General features: G+C 40.2%; 1 protein-coding gene across 6 annotated transcripts in view; it reads left to right on the forward strand.

Annotated features, from left to right (window-relative positions):
* Positions 1–176: 176 nt before the first annotated feature.
* Positions 177–17,300, forward strand: part of alkal1 (ALK and LTK ligand 1) — a 42,028-nt gene continuing 24,904 nt past the window's right edge. For 3 of the 6 annotated variants that reach the window (XR_008572730.1, XM_054790377.1, XM_054790376.1), the window contains exons 1-5: positions 326–775; positions 927–1,203; positions 10,736–10,789; positions 13,447–13,530; positions 15,261–15,334. Coding sequence is in view for 5 of the 6 variants with exons in the window: in XM_054790377.1 (XP_054646352.1) it covers positions 930–1,203; positions 10,736–10,789; positions 13,447–13,530; positions 15,261–15,325 (477 nt within the window). In the remaining variant the exon portion in view is untranslated. Of the gene's footprint in view, positions 776–906; positions 1,204–10,735; positions 10,790–13,446; positions 13,531–15,260; positions 15,335–17,300 lie in introns of all 6 variants that reach the window. The other 3 variants (XM_054790380.1, XM_054790379.1, XM_054790381.1) reach the window with 3 other exon arrangements.

The following is a 17,300-nucleotide window of genomic DNA, read 5'->3' on the forward strand; positions in this document are numbered from 1 at the left end:
TCTGTTCTATTTAACTAGTAAATCCATAAAAAAAACAAAAGTACAGCGAAAAAGAGCGATTGTAAAGCCTGGCGTCGTAGTGCGCAACAGGTGAAAAAGGAAGTCTGGCGCTCCCAATCCAGAATTTGTCCAAAATGGAACGAAATTCTGTCAAAACTGGACGTGTATCAGTTGTCACTAGCGCAACGAAAGGGGGTGAACGCACCACTAACTTTTTTTTCTTGTAATGATTGTCGTTATTCTATTTATTGCACAATAAAACCAGAAGTGGTGCAGCCTGGAGGTGCGCATATTGAGCAGCTGAAAGGCGGTCACAAGACTCCAGACACGGGTGCACAAACATCCTACACGCTGACAGGTCAGTGAAGCTCACGCTGAAGCTTTCTTTTTTATCTTCTGCAAGCAAGCTCCAACTTTATTCCTTTTGGATGAAAAACATTGTTTTGAAAAAACAAGAGCGATGCTGTAGACGTAAAAACACGGGGATGACTTCTTTAAATTTGGATCTTGCGGACGCGAGTTGTCAAAGTTGCGGTGATGTGCGCGAATAAGGAGGGGCGCAGCGTGGCAAAGTGAGCGAAATTGCGCCAAAGATGTCAACCTTGCTTTGCCACCCACACGAAATCGATTGTATTACCCACAAGAAGCCGGCTCCTCCACGTATAAATAGAGACGGGAGGATATTTCACCAAAGACGGTGTTGAACAAGAAGAGCTCACTGCCACCCGGACCAGGACTTTAAAGCATTTTGAGGAGGTCAACTATCTCACAACTAGTAAGTGTGCAGTCACTTTGCAACAACTTATACTAAGAAACGCACTTTTTAGGTGTTATGTGACACATTCTTTGATTTTATCAAATTGAATTTGTTTTATTCTTGGTTATGAGAGTCACTGAAATGATTAGGGGGGTTTGCTTCCACCCAGGTCATGCAGCTGGAGAGGAAATGGCACATACTCCTGATTTTCCTCCTCCTGCTCATCACCTCAGCCGACCAGTGCATGGACAACAAGGAGGTCAAGCAGAAGGACAGAAGGACCCTGTTGGACTTCATCTTACAGGCGGTCAGAGACAGCCAGCAATGGAACAAACACATGTCCAAGCGTTGCAGCGATGGACTCTTTGCCTCCCTCCAGGACCTGAGGTTGACCTCCCGTGAAAAGCCTTTCTACATTCCCAGGCTGGAGAACCGTAAACTCACAGGTAAGCTGATAAGATTTATTTTTAGCTTGTGATGAGGGAAGCTTAATCCGTCATTTTAGCGTGGCAGACAGCTGTCATTGTTGAACGTCTTACAGGAACCTGATTAGGAAGCTCTTTTTATTTTGGAATCGAGAAGATAACATCGCATCTGTTTTTGCTGCAAGAGAGTGAGCCTATGATCCCAACTTAAAGTACGGTACCGTACTCCCAAATTTTGAGTGGTTGTCAGTGGAATACCCCCACCCCCCCACCCATACACACACACACACACACACACACACACACACACACACACACACACACACCCTCCTCCGTCATTCCTGCAGCTTTACATCAGTGATGGATGGACAGAGCGTAGATAGGAACCAAGGATCCATCAAGGAGGGAAGGTCGTCATTTTGCCAAAGATGAATGACTCATTCACTGTGATTCATTGAGGCATCCGAAAACTTCAATGATGACCAATATTTGCGGGCAAAAAAAAAACTTTATTGCCTTAAGCAGGATAGTGGATGGATGCTGTGTCCATCGTGTGAGCAAGAGGAGAGGGTATGGTACAGGTACGGCATGGTACAAACGTTCCCTCTGGCTTTCAGTGCTGGGAGTACACCCCAACCGTTTTATTCCTCTATATCTTCTCAAAGGACAATACTATAGACAGGAAACTTGGATAGACTTTAGAGTAATCTGTGTACAGCTTGGAAAGCAGTGTAGATTTACTTTCCAATGAAAATGAATCTACACACAGCCATTATTGTCTTAACAGCTGGCAAGACAAGTAGTAGCAAGTAGCAAGATAAGTGTGTCAAGCACGGTGGTGGTGGTGGCGTCGTGATTTGGGGCTGCATGAGTGCTGCCGGCGCTGGGGAGCTGCGGTTCATAGAGGTAAAAATGAATTCCAACGTGTGCCGTGACACTGTGAAGCAGTTCACGAGCCCTTACCTAAGGAGACTGGGCCGCATGGCAGGTTTTTTGTCTGCTTGAGTGAGTGAAACTCGAATCTTTGTCGAGCACCCGCGAGTCAGGGAAACATGAGTCTGCATCGAGTACTTGTGACTCAGTGAAACACGAGTCTTCGTCCAGCACCCGTTAGTTAGTGAACCTTGAATCTCCGTCAAGTACTCGTGAGTCAGTGACACTCGAGTCTTTGTCAAGCACCCACAAGTTAGCGAATCTTGAGTTAGTAAAGTTTCAGTCTTCGTCGAGCACCCGTGAGTTAGCGAAACCTGATTCTTCCTGGAATACCCGTGAGTTAGTGGAACTTAAGTATTCGTCAAGTGCCCTTGAATCAGTAAATCTCGAGTCTTCATTAGGTACCTTTGACTTAGTGTACCTCGAGTCTTTGTCGAGTACCCCTGAGTCAGTGAAACTCGAATTTTTGTCGAGCACCCATGAGTCAGTGAAACTTGAATCTTTGTCGAGCAGTCTTCATGGAGTACCTGTGACTTGGTGAAACTTGAGTCTTCATCAAGCATCAGTGAATCATTTAAACTTGAATCTTTGTCGACCACCCGCGAGTTAGCCAAACTCGAGTCTTTGTCAAGCACTCGTGAGCTAGTGAACTTTGAGTCTTCCCCGGGTACCTGTGAGTTAGTGAAACTCAAGTCTTCATCAAGCGCCCGTGAAACAGTGGAACTCGAGTCTTTGTTGAGCAATTGTGAGTTAGTAAACCTCGAGTATTTGTCAAGTACTCACAAGTTTGTGAAATTCAAATCTTCATTGAATTTCTTCACACATGATGCAGTGAAACTCAAATCATTGCTTAAGCACTCATGACTCCGAGTGTTTGTTGAGCACCCGTGAGTTAGCCAAACTTGAGTCTTTGTTGAGCACTCGTGAGTTAGCAAACTTTGAGTCTTTGTTGAGCACCCGTGAGTTAGTGAGACTTGAGTGTTCGTCAACAACCCTTCAGTTAGTGAAACTCAAGTCTTCTTCGAGTACTCATGAGTCAGTGAAACTGGATTTTTGGTCAATTACCTGTGAGTTATTGAAACTCAAGTCTTCTTCGAGTAGTAGTAGCTAGTAAACCTCGAGTCTTTGTCAAGTACTCACGAGTTCGTGAAATTCAAATCTTCATTGAGCACACATGACGCAGTGAAACGCAAATCATTGCTAAGCACTCATGAGTCAGTGAAACTTGAGTGTTTGTTGAGCACCCGTAAGTTAGCAAACTTTGAGTCTTCGTCGAGTACACGTGAGTTAGCAAAACTTGAGTCTTTGTCAAGAACCTGTCAGTTAGTGAAACTCAAGTCTTCTTCGAGTACTCATGAGTCAGTGAAACCTGAGTCTTTGTCAAGTACCCGTGAGGTAGTAAAACTCAAGTCTTCTTTGAGTGCCCCTGAGTCAGCGAAACTTAATCTTTGCAGAGCACCCACGATGCAGTAAACCTCGAGTCTTTGTCGAGCACCCGTGAGTTAGTGAAACTCGATTCTTCCTTGAGTACCTGTGAGTTAGTGAAATTCAAGTCTTCGTCACACTCCTGTGAAACAGTTGAACTCGAGTCTTTGTTGAGCAATTGTGAGTTCGTAAAACTCGAGTCTTTGTCAAGTACTCACGAGTTAGTGAAATTCAAGTCTTCATTGAGCACACATGATGCAGTGAAACTCAAATCATTGCTAAGCACTCATGAGTCAATGAAACTCGATTCTTTGTTGAGCACCCGTGAGTTATTGAAACTCAAGTCTTCTTCGAGTGAAACTTGATCTTCGCAGAGCACCCATGGTGCAGTAAAGCTTGAGACTTTGTCGAGCACCCGTGAGTCAGTGAAACTTGAGTCTTCATCGAGCGCCTGTGATGCCGCTCCAGCAAGAAAGGAAAGGAGAGTTGGCTTGGGGCAAGGATCAGATCTGGATCTTTTTCCACGGGTCTAATACTTTTCTACAAATGCAGTTCGAGTGGCACAATTAATGACATGTTACCTGGTTTCCTTGTTTAATTACCTGGCAGAAGCAGGCGAGTGAGTAAGTGAATGAGTTATCGAAGTGCAGTACCCGAGAGTTCAGAGTCATAAAAAGTTTAGAAAGACTCATTCATGACTTGCACATCTCCAGTAGGAAGGAGTCTATTGAATGTAAATAATACACTCTTCGTCCGCCGTTGGAGATTCTCCCCAACATCCCGGTGAGTCAAATCAGGTTGGATGAGATGCTGCACAGACGTCTCACATCAGCCTGCGCAGTTGGAAAAGCACCTTTCTCAGACCAGTGGGTGGATGGAATTTATCTTTTGAGGATACTAAATAAAGCATATTAGCAAATGATGCGTGTGACGCTACCAAAGCTCGGCGGTCACGCAATGATAGATGTTTTGAACACAAAAGGAGACGAGAAGGAGAAAGCAATTGTGTCGCCCCGAGAGTCAAAGCGATGACTCACACTGTTCCCTCCACTTTTGGTCATGCAGGCACTCTTCTTCATCAAGATAGAACGCAGTGGATCCTCTATGGTCCGACACCCTTGAGACCATGATTTGGAACATTATCAAAAGGAATAGTACACGTAATCGTTGAACCACCTGCATGTAAGACGTCACGTTTGCGTACCTCACGGGACCAAGTTCAGCGAGCAGCAAAGGATTAACTTGCGTGCCCGGTTTATGTTTTTTCGTTGGCTTTTTGTTTGTGGTGTTTGTTTGCAACGCGTATTCCGAAAGAGTGAAGGCCGCAAGGACTAAGCAAACTAGCTAGCAGACAGAATACAGTGGATCCCCGCATGGACACCGTTCAGCTCAGCATTTTGCACATTTTTGGTATTAAAAATATAATAAATACAAGTTTTTCTTCTTGGGAAACTCAACTTTTTGTGCTTTTTCTCCAATTTACTTATTCTAAACTTAAGAAAGGGTTTCAAACGGAGTGGGGAAGAAGGACAAAAAAGCCCAAAACTTACCACTTCCACACGGAATGAGAGGAGAACCTTTTTTTTTATTCGATCTCAGCCATGGCATGTCAGTTCGGCTCTGCTGATATTCAAACCGCGATATAGCGAGAGATGACTGTTTTTCGCAGAAAAGAGAACCAGCAATGGAAGGGAAAGGCTCAATAGCGACATGGATTGGGACACTAAAGTCTTTTTCAAATTTAGCAAGAAGTGCTTTTACTACACGCAGGAACGAAACTGCAACCGTTAAACTGAATGATAAAGAATTATTCATCTCAGCAGCCGAAGCTTATGTGACAATTCTAACAATACTAAGCAATGTACTTCATTCATTGACCGTTATTATTAGGCTGTTGTTTCACTTACATTCAGCATTTATTCATGAATTGCACATTTCTGTCAGATTTTCACTCCAGTTTTTACTTCTCTACGTATTTGAACTTCTTTCATTTTCTCTTCATTATCATTTCAAATGTTCTTATTAATTTTCCACTTGTTGTTTTAAATATTTCTATATTATACACTGCGTTCCAAATGATGAATTAATCACAGGTGCTCATTAAATTAATTAAGAGAAAGCTAGCCCTCCACACGGCTAACGTTATGTTAAAAGTAATCTCACTGATTTACGCTACGTTAATTTAACCTTGTCTCGGACTTTACATTTCATTTTCCTTCTCTTTTGTTGCCTTGTCGCAGAAAAAAATCCTTGATTATTTTTTGTAATTGGGCTACTCGAATTATTTGAGGCATCGTCGCACCCCTAATAATGTGAATGTCATCTGTCATCGTGAGGAGAAGGAACGTTTGTGTGGGGAACTATTTCCCCGGCGGACTGCTCAGTCACGGTGACTTTCATCGCAAACACTGGCCCCCGTCCCGTACTAAACACGTCGAAACGGCGACCTGGAACACTGGCAAAAGCTGGCGCAAAAAACTTCAAAACTCCGCTCTTACGGAGCGTAAATGGAAGCTAGCTGGGTTAGCTTAGCTTAGCCGCGCATGCTAATGCAGCCGTGTGTGTGTGTGTGTGTGTGTGTGAGACTCAAGCTGTATGAGTGTGTTAATGCAATTCTTGTTAATGCAAACGAGCGCTTTACGATGAAATAAGGTGAAATAAGAACGGGAGGCACATTTATTCTTGCGCCCAGTTCGTCTTAACCGTCAACAGACATTCTCAACACACACAACACACTTCCGGCCTTCAAATTAAGAGCGCTTCTCGCCACATACTGTCTAATTGTGTAAAGATAGATACTTTATTGATCTCCAAAACTAAATAAGGGTGTCATTAAAAAAAATCAGACATTAATAACGCAATTGGAATTGCATTGGTGACGTGTTTCTTAACCCACAAGCCAAGCTACATTCATTTCTGAAATACTGGCCAAAATAGTCCCTTGTTGCGTCAATAAATGTAACAATTTTTTGCTGGACGATAATCGTCTTATAAATTATTGCAGATAAGCGATTATATTGACGACATTATTTTGAGACCATTTTTTTTCAAGAAATTTAATTATCATTACATTCATGAAAATGATAATTTAACATTTTAATTTTAATGTCAAGAACAAAAAAAAAAAACAAACAAACAAAAACCCAATGAAAATAAAATGGACTGTCAGTCTCTTTTAGCAAAAATTGCACTTAAATAAAAATCACAATCATAACCCAAAACAATAAAAAATAGACCTGGTCTCGGTTAAAAAAAACACACACACACAATAAAAACAATAAATAAAACATATCTGTATACAAAACTGCACTTCAATGCATTGATAGTTAGCATTAGAGAAGTAAAAAAATAGTTCCCCAAAGTGAAAATAGATCAATAGAAAACCGGAAACGTAATGCCATATTTCAAATTTTGAATCAGTGACACTTTTGTTATTGTCTGAATACTGGGAAAAAAACGCAGAAATAACACGGAAATAATCTGAAGTTGACTTTGTGTCATCGGCTCGTTTGAATATACGCTTCCTTGATTGACTTTTAGCAACACTGCGTGTGGAATACGCTTTTTACATTTCGTTTCGTTTTGTCAGAGTTTGGTCAAAGTACACGTTTTGGATGTAGCAAAATTTGTGCGCCGCACAATGAGGTGTTATACACATCACGGCAGCTGAAACGTATGTTCCACCATTTGGTAATATGGAAGCATTGGATCGTGTGGCCACGACACACACAGTGTGCACTCACGAGCGCTCCGCCTCTTCCCAGTCGGACAAAGAGACTGAATGACTGACAGGAGGGTTCACTCCCTATAGAACCAACGTGCCCAGTCGTTGAGACAGATTCACAGAGTGAACTTTCTTGTCATCCAGGCTGTTTGGTAGAGAGAGGAGGGAAACAAACACGCAGGCACACGTCAATATATCGACGCGGGCAAAATGATCCAGTTAGTTTTTATTTTTTGTGCGGTTTATTGATTATCGTGACAGGCCACACTGTCACAAAAGTACACACTATATGCTGGTAAAATAAGTGTTATAGGGAAAAAATTTTATTTAAAAATTTCAAATGGAAAAAATGGAATTTGGGAAAAGATAAATCGGATTCTACACTTTATTTTTACCTCCTCCAAGTGCAGCATGGAGCGCAACTGCATTTATCTGTTTGTTTGTCTGTGTTCAAAATATTTTGAAAAGTTCCGAATGGATTTGGATGAAATTTTCCGGAATTGTCGGAAATGGGATATTAAGTACTGATTAAATTTTGGGGGTGATCCGGATCACCATTTTCGGCTTTTGTGCATATAACTCCACATAAAAAATGGTCAGAGCACTTGTTTGGGGCATTTAGCTTCCCAATGAATTGCGCTATCATGCTGGGTGTTAGCATTCTAATGTTAGCATGTTAGCACTACTACCATGCTAACATTACATAGTATCATTTTTAGCCATTTTCATAGGTAGACACTATTATGCTAGGTGTTAGCATGCTAACATTAGCATTTTAGCATTTCTAGCATGCTAACAGGAGCATATGAGCATTTTTTGCGATTTTCACAAATAGACACTTACGGCTAACATGCTTGGTGTTAGCATGCTGACATTCGCATGTTAGCATTGTAAGCATTCTTAAGTCATTCAAACCCTTCCATAGTATGTTTTCACAGTCAAGGATCTACATCTAAATCTAAATATGTGGACAAAATAAATGTAGGACTAATATTTATGGTGTAGTTCACAATATGGGGGGACTACGGCACTTAGCAGGGGTCTTTTCTAGTTTTATCTTTTATTCTTTTATCTCTCTTGTCTTTTCCTTTCATGACTGTTGTGAAGTGATGTATGTGCAGAGGAGGAACTTGCTGAAAAACAGCCAGTATGCTGAGTCAAGCCCGATTGTTTTTCATCTTTTCCTGTATACAAATATAAATAAATAAATAAATAAGCTTTACTCAGCTACTCAGTTTTTGTCACAGGCTTTTTTTTCATTGAAGTTACTGAAGGGTACGCATCTGTCCTGTCCTGCACTTCATAATCCACACCAGCTAGACGTGGACCAGCGCTTTCACAGATGATGTCCGACCGTTGAGGTTCTGTATCCAAAAGTGTAGATGCAACGTGTTGGCTGTGGTCTCCATACCCGTTTAATCCTGCTGTTGGACGGACGTACGTACAGCGAGTTCCAGGGTGCGACTCCGGCCACATGACTACTTGTACGGACTTACTGTGATGGGCATTAACGGCCCATACAGTAATCTCTTTAGCCTGTTAGTATGCACCGTGTGTTATGTGAGACCTGCTTACTGTATGTCGGAGGTTCTAGTCGGGACTACAGTGTCTATCCCATGCACAGAATCATATCTGTCATATCAGAAACATATCATATCCAATTGCTGTAAATAAATCAACACAAAGCTGACTAATAAATCATTGTGGATTAATGCAATGTGAACTACAGTTTATACAACACGACTTAAAGGTTGACATTCAACGGCCAGTTATGTGGAAGCTCCATATGAGCTCCGATCAGACAACCTGTTGCTGGGCAGAATTTAGGGGGTTCAGCCATAACCTCACTTCAATTCATTTCATTCAAGTTAAGACCACACAGCAGATAAAGGACAGGGAGAGGCGGCAGGAACGGGAAGTTTGGATTTTTTTGAAATACACAAGTCATTTTTTTAGACCAGTTGTGTCCAAAGTGCAGCCCGGCTGTTTTTTTTTTATTGACCCGCAGTACATTCTAAAAATATAACTTAAAGACAAAACTAAAATAAAAGATTATAATACAAAGCTGTATTCTAATGAGAAAAAGTCGTAATTTTATTAGAAATAGCGTTGTAATAAGGGGAAAAATAGAGTCATTTTAGTAGCATAAAGTTGAAATATTAAAGAAAAAAGACATTTTTGGTAATATTGTTAGTTAGTGGTGATATGAAGAACAAACAAAATAACAAATAAAGTTTTTTGGGGGGGATATTAGGTTGCAGAAAAAGTTATAATGTTACAAGAATTTACTCAAAATATTATGGGAATAAAGTCAAAATTAAGAGACGAAAATTTACAAGAAGAAAGTTCAAAATAGTTGGGAAAAAAACCCATCAACAATATAAGAAATGGAAAAAGTCCAAGTATGAAGAAAAAAACAGTTGTATTCTAATGAGAAAACAAAAAAAAAATCACAATTTTCTGAGCCTAAACTATTATGAGGAAAAATAATGTTATTTTTAGAAGCACAGAGTTGAAATATTCAAGAAAAAATACAGTGATTTTTTTTCAAGTCGTAGTAGCAAACAAAACAAATGAAATTCTCATTAAAATGATGTGTTTTCCATAATAATACGAGTTTTTTCTTGACTTATGACTTTTTCAGTCTTTTCTTAATATTTTGACTTTATTGTCATAAAATTACAGCTGATTTTTTTTCATTTCTGCTGGGCTTTTTTAAATTTATTTTCCAACTATTTAATTTCAGCTTTCCTCTTGTAAATTGTCTTTCCGTAACTATAACTTTATATCTTTTAAAACAATCATGTATTTTTTCTTTATTTCAACATGGTTACCAAAATGATATTTTTCCTCATTTTACAAGTTCATAAAATTGCTACTTTTTTCTCATTAGAAATGTTTTTTTTCTTAATATTTTGACTTTACTTTACATTTCTGCTGTTGATTTTTTCTGTATAATTTTCAAAATATTTCAACTTACTTTGTTATATTTTGACTTTATTCCGATGTTATACATTTTCACCCAACATAAGTTTCCAAAAATTACAACTTTAGTCATTGTTTTTGGCTTAAGAAATAAATCAAACTTTTTTCTTTAATATTTCGACTTCATGATACTAAAATGCTATTTTCCTCATACTGTTACTTTATTCTTGTGAAATTAGGACTTTTTTCCTTTTATTTTCCTTTTCTATTTGGACTTTTGATTGATTTTCCCATTTTTGCTGCTGCTGTTGATTGTTTTTTTTTAGTTTCCTTGTTAAATTACATTTTTAGACTGTGCTGCGGGCCGATAAAATCACAGCCAAGGGCCGCAAATGGCCCCCGGGCCTCACTTTGGACACCACAGCTCGAAGACAACCTGAACGGTGCAGCTGCGATGTATTCAGCGCCCTGACAACCCAACTGTGCGATTCTCATTTTAAGCTCTATCATGATATTGTGAAACCTAACGCTCACTTTCCCTTGCAGAAGTCGTTCCTCGAGACGTAAACATGAAAAGCAAGTTCATTCAACACTTTACAGGTAAGAAAACAACAAAAAAAAATGTTTAAATTGAGTTTTGTTGTCATTTTTTATTAAAGTCCACTTTGAAAGGCAAACACGCATGACTGAACACATTGAGCTCTTTTCCTCACGCAAGAATGGCTGAGAGCATGTTTTAAAAAAAAAAGAATTCCTCTAAACCATTGCTTCTCTAATGGGGGTGCTACTGTCGTACCCCTGGGGGTTCTTGAAGGTACTCCATGGAATACATTTATGTACAGCAGGGGAAATCAGGCTTATTTTTAAAGTATAAAATGTTTATACATTAATTTGTGTTTGCATTGATACACTACATTTATACAGTATTTATATGCACTTCTCACAAAAGTTACTAAAATTCTTATTATATGACTGTGTGCTTGCAGTAATCTGATAAAAAAAAAATAGTCACCTTTCGTGTCCTCCGCCATCACACGTGTTATTTACGTGGAAAGCGCCTTGAATGGCCTCTATTGTTTTGCTTCTAGCGCACGCCAGCTGCAAAGCAAGATGCTAGGCTATAGTTAGGACTCGTATTGAAAAGCTTGTATTGAAAATCATGTGGTGTCCAATCATCGCGACTGGTATCACCGACGTGAACGTTTTGTGAGTGTGAGGTTTTATTTGCCACTATTTGTCATGAACTTGACATTACTTGTTACTTTTAACATTATATGTTACTGTTAAAAAAAGTAACTTTCTTTTTCTTAAATATTTCAACTCACACAAGAGGTCACACAAGACCCCACAACAACATCCAAAGAACTGCAGGCTTCACTTGCCTCAGTTAAGGTCAGTAGAAAGACACTGGGCGAAAACAGCCTGCATGTGCCTTACTTTTACGCCAGATGTAATGGGACCCACACCTTCCAAAAAGAGTTAAATATGTAAACAGTTAAATATGGTGGTGGTAGTGTGATGGTCTGGGGCTGTTTTGCTCACACCAGCAAGACCACCTCTGAATGGCTGAAGAAAAACAAAATGAAGACTTTGGAGTGGTCTAGTCCAAGTCCTGACCTGAATCCTATTGAGATGCTGTGGCATGACCTTAAAAAGGAAAAGCCTCCAATGTGGCTGAATGACAACAATTCTGCAAAATTCCTCCCCAGCGCTGGAAGAGACTCATTGCAAGTTATCACAAACGCTTGATTGCAGTTGTTGCTGCTAAGGGGGGCCAACCACTTATTTAGCTTTACGGGGCCATCACTTTTTCACACAGGACCATTACTCCTCCTTCAGTTTCATTTAAAAACTGCATTTTGTGTTCAGCTGTGTTGTCATTGACTAATATTTACATTAGTTTGAAGTGTGACAAACATGCTATTATAAATATAGTATCATGATATAATACATATAAATATTATACATAGTTTAGTACTATTATTATTTTTGAACAATTTATCAAAATAGAGGGAAAGGCTTCTTGAGACGTCATCTGTACTTCTGTGAAGAAGGTGTCGGACGTTTCGCTCCTCATCCGAAGAGCTTCGTCAGCGAACTAATAAGTGCTGGTAGCCTAGGCCAAAACCCACAGCTCTTAGTGTTGCAAATGAGGTGAAGCCAGGGCCGAGCCAGAACAATAGATGCTAACGAGCCAGTATCAGAGTCGTTCATACCCAACTACAGGGAGCTACACTTCCCTTTGATCGGAGGTGTTAATAGCAGGAGAGGATTAGACCACTACTCCGCCCAGGCTTAGTGTAAGGAACCAATAGGAGGAGGGTGTTGGCACACCAATTCCGCCCACTCTTACTGTATTTAAGGCCTAAGCTACCAGCACTTATTAGTTCGCTGACGAAGCTCTTCGGATGAGGAGCGAAACGTCCGACACCTTCTTCACAGAAGTACAGATGACGTCTCAAGAAGCCTTTCCCTCGTTGGACAACTCCTGTACGACTGAGAGCCTACACAGATTTATCAAAATATTTAAAAATGCTAATAAATAAATCCATAAAAATATTGGGATTTTTTATAACATTTGAAGATGAAGCTAAATTGCAGTATAACCTTTACAGGTGAACTTAATTTGACCTCTAAATCGATGATGAACATGCCTGTTCGGGTTGTCTTAGAAGATGTTTCGTCATCCAGTTCTCGCTCAAAGACTAGGTAGGACAGCTCTAGTGTGAGGGGACGGTGCAGGATCCAATGTGGAAAATATTCCAACGTCAAGAACGATTTCACTCTTTTGTGGTGCACAAAAAACGTCGTCAGGATACGACGGAGTGGCCAGCCGACGATAGCCAACCAATGCTATCCTCTGGTTAGGGTTTGCTTATCTGGCTGAAAAGAAGCTTGACAGCTGAGGTCATTGAAAACTCGATGAACTCTCCGAGTGCCGCCGAGTGTTGGAGGCTTAGATCGCTACGAGGCAGCAGTGCAGCGAAGCGCTCCATGGTCTGGCGCTGACAGACTTAAGACCTAAGCAGATTAGTTTTCTCAGGACCTGGATAGACTTCATTAGTGGTGTGAAAATCTCTCCGCTTAAATGAAACTTGTTAATTGACGATTGGATTCTTCTATTGACTAAATCCATTTGAAGCGTGGCCCTGTGTACACTGGGACACCGTACAAAAAGTCACTCTGAGCCATTTGGTTGTGGATTTAGAGGAAATTGAATTCATTTCGGCTGATGAGACCTTTTTTTTTCCATCAAGCAGGACCAGTCAAGTTCTCATCGGAATGCAGAACACACTTTGACAGACTTTATCACAACACAAGGGATTGCACAAGACCAGCATGTACGTAAAGCATTCTCATCGCTTACACAACCACTCACGTCACGTCCTCATCTCGGAAAAAGTCCCGTTTGTATATTTACATTCAAAATATTTATACTTACAATCCTTCACCAGGTGAACATGGAACATGGAGAAGTACTGCATACAGTTGGGGTGTCTAAGCTTTTTCCAAAAATGTTGCCACTTTGATACATTTTAGGATTTTATTTGTAGAATTGTTAGAATAGCCAATAAAAACAAGCAGCCACCCCTAGCATACAGCAAGCAATTTAAAGGAAAAGTGTGCTTTTTGGGGAATTTTGCATGCAACCTCCGCACAGAGATGCCCAAATGGAGATTTGAACCCCGATCTCCTGACTTTGTGGCCAACATGCTAAACACTAGTCCACCAAGCAGCCCTGGGGGGCACCTACTCCGCCTATAAAGGCTTATGAAAAACCTCCAAAAAGCGCCAACAGCCACTCCATTGACATAATGTGACCTGCATGTTAACCAATCTACAGCTACATTGTTATTTTTATTGTTATTACGTCGAAGAATTACGTTACTGGCGTATTGACACCTCGCCACACCACACCACTAGCTTCACCACACACTCCCTCACAACGCCTCAGGCCACTACCGAAGGGTAGCGCTACATATTGGGCGTGCCGCCACTGCTGCTGTGTTTTTGTTTTTGAGTTTGGAAAATGTAACGCTAGGTGTAGCGTTCCTTTCTACGTTGCTATGTGAAATCGATGCGCCCAGGAAGGAAGTTTTGTTAATGCTTAAAATGACCAAAACAGTATAAGTACTACATGTGATCATGAATGTTACTACATGCTCGCAGCATGGATATAAAAACATTAAACCTTGTTGGAGGTTTTTGGAGGTGTTTTAATAGCTTTGTAGGCAGAATAGGTGTGTCCCATTACGAGCATTAATTAGCTACCTCTTTTTACCTGTTTTTATATCTTTAGAACGCACAGAAAACAGACATTTTGTTCATGTCTCACATAAGGATTGCGGATAATGGGCAAATTCCCAAAAAGTGCACTTTTCAATTCAAAAATTTGTAATACATTGTATTTATGTTATGTAACACATTTTATTGGTTTATTATAATATACTATCCCTAAAATATTTACAAATAATATGTTTTAGTATGTTCTTCTTGCCCACTATGACAATTGTCAAAAGCAACTTGGCTGTGATGACGAAATGAACATACAATCCATTCGTGAAATGTTCACTTTTTCCACGTTTTGTTATGGGACAGCTTTATTTCAAAATAAAATAAATTCATTTTTGTGCTCAAAGTTGTACACAAAATACCCCATCATTTCAACATAAATGAAGTATTTCTGAAATATTTGCTAATTTATAAAAAATAAAAAAAACTGAGAAATGTGCACAAGCATTGACAATGTTTGCCATGTAACCTATTAGAAACACTTCTCTGTATGATGGACTGCACTCATTGGGCCATATGACCAGTTGGTCAGGGTGGCATTCACTAGGATTAGGGTAGCGCTGCAAGGATCAGGGATAAACAAAAAAGAAAATCATATTTATTGATTTTCAGTGCACATGGGGCGCCCTCTGCAGGCTGGATACCGGCGCCCCCACCATAACTGCTCACGTGAAGCGGATAAAACCAAACCGAGTCTCAAACATATTTTCATATTGTATTTTGTAAATATGCTGGCAGCTGACTGACTTAATGACCTTTGAGCCTGTTTTTTTTTCAGATTATAAAAGATGTGCAAGATTGCTGACACGATTAGCAATGAGTCCACTCTGCACGCAATCGTAGATATCAAATGTAAGTACAAATATCATCATTCATCTCATTACGTCGGGTACATACCGTGAATTCCAGACCTGAATATAAGCCGCACGCACCAAATTTGAAGAGAAAAACATTTTACATATATAGGCCACACTTGTCTATAAGCCACATGTGTCCACGTTGTAACATGGGATATTTACACAGAAAGACAGACTATAAACCTTGCAATCCTACCTACACTCGGTGTTCCCAGCATCACACGTTAGCTCCGGTGCTTTTCTTCATCTCAGCTCAACAGCTGCTGCAGTCCAAGGAGAAGCTATAGCAACTCTACACTTGATCAAACGTACTTCAGATTTGTCAGATCAAAACACGATTGCTGCAAAAGACCTCAAAACATGTGATATTACAGTTCCTGAATCTGCACTCTGAGCATCATGGGAACTGTAGCCATAAATTTGCGGCATCCTTCTGTAGTTTAAGCCGCGGGGTTCAAAGCGTGTGAAAGCGTGTGAAAAAAGTAGCGGCTTATAGTCCGGAAATTACGGTATACAACGTATGTGGTGTGTAGAGTAATCCCTCGCAACTTTGTGCTTCGAATTTCACGGCTTCACTCTATCATGGTTTTTCAAAAATATATTATTAATAAATCATGCTGTTTCGTGGTTGAAGTACGGCCTTTTATTAGTCAAAATCAGGGCTGTCAAAAATAGTACTTCAATGGCAGTAACTAATTTATTTAATTAATTACATTAAAAAAAATTTGTGTCATGAACTTGGGGTGTCACAAGATCTCTTGTCACAAGATCTTGCGAGATTAAAACATGACAAAAATTCTCGTTCGGAAAAAAAATGTCTCGGGGGCACTTAGCCTGGGATGATATTAAATTAATATTAAATTATATATTGACATATTGATATTATATTATATTAATGATATTAAATAAATGTAGTAATAACACAATAAATGAAAACGAGCTTGATCATTTTGCCGACCTCAATACATTGCCATGTGCATGCGTGTCAGGCAGGAAGAGGATTCGCTCTGTGCATTGGTTTCAGCAACTTGGTGCACGTGTTCCATAGAACAACGGCATGAACGGAGTGAGCCCTTTTGTCAGTCATACAGGCTCTTCGTCTCAGTGGGTGGAGGCGGGGCCGCTAGCATACACACAGAGTGCAGAAGCGTGTAACGTAGTAGAAATTAAATTAGTAGATTGCAAGATATTGTCATATATTTTTAATATTTTTTCATTGTACTTTAAGTAATTTTAAAGTCTTGTCTCGTTCTTGTAGACTCAATCTCGTGACAGCCCTATAATTAGCGCAAGCGCATCTTGTCAAGCCGCCCCTGTCTGTTCTGACAGCAGACCGAGGCACAATAATAAATAAAAAGACAGAGAAAAACAGTAAATGGATATTCCTATAAGTCGCTAGTGTAAGTCTTACTGCGGAAGTACAATTTGCTGCATTTAAGTATGCTCGGAAATCCCAGGAAATACATCCATCCATTTTCTATATCTGTACTATACTACTATACTATATACTGTACTATATATATATATAGGGTTGCGGGGGCATGCTGGAGCCTATCCCAGCGGACTTCGGGCGACAGGCGGGGTACATCCTGGACTGGTCGCCAGCCATTCACACCTATGGACAATTTAGAGTCACCAATTAACCTCACCTGCATGTTTTTGGGAATGTGGGAGGAAACCGGAGTGCCCGGAGAAAACACACGCGCACACGGGGAGAACGTGCAAACTCCACACAGAAATGCCCAAGGGAGAATCGAACCCAGGTCTTCCCGATCTCCAGGCTGTTCCTGTGTTGGCAACATGCTGACCACTGGACCACCGTGCGGCCCCAGAAAGTACATCTACACTCAAAACAGTGAATTCTACTTCAAAAATGACATGTTGTCTTTGAACGTAACCCCTCAATGTGATTCAAATGTTTTGCTAAAGTAGGCAAATAGATGTGTGTGCTCTTTTAGCGT

Source organism: Dunckerocampus dactyliophorus, chromosome 10 (genome assembly GCF_027744805.1).
Source record: "Dunckerocampus dactyliophorus isolate RoL2022-P2 chromosome 10, RoL_Ddac_1.1, whole genome shotgun sequence".
Taxonomy (NCBI): Eukaryota; Metazoa; Chordata; class Actinopteri; order Syngnathiformes; family Syngnathidae; genus Dunckerocampus; species Dunckerocampus dactyliophorus.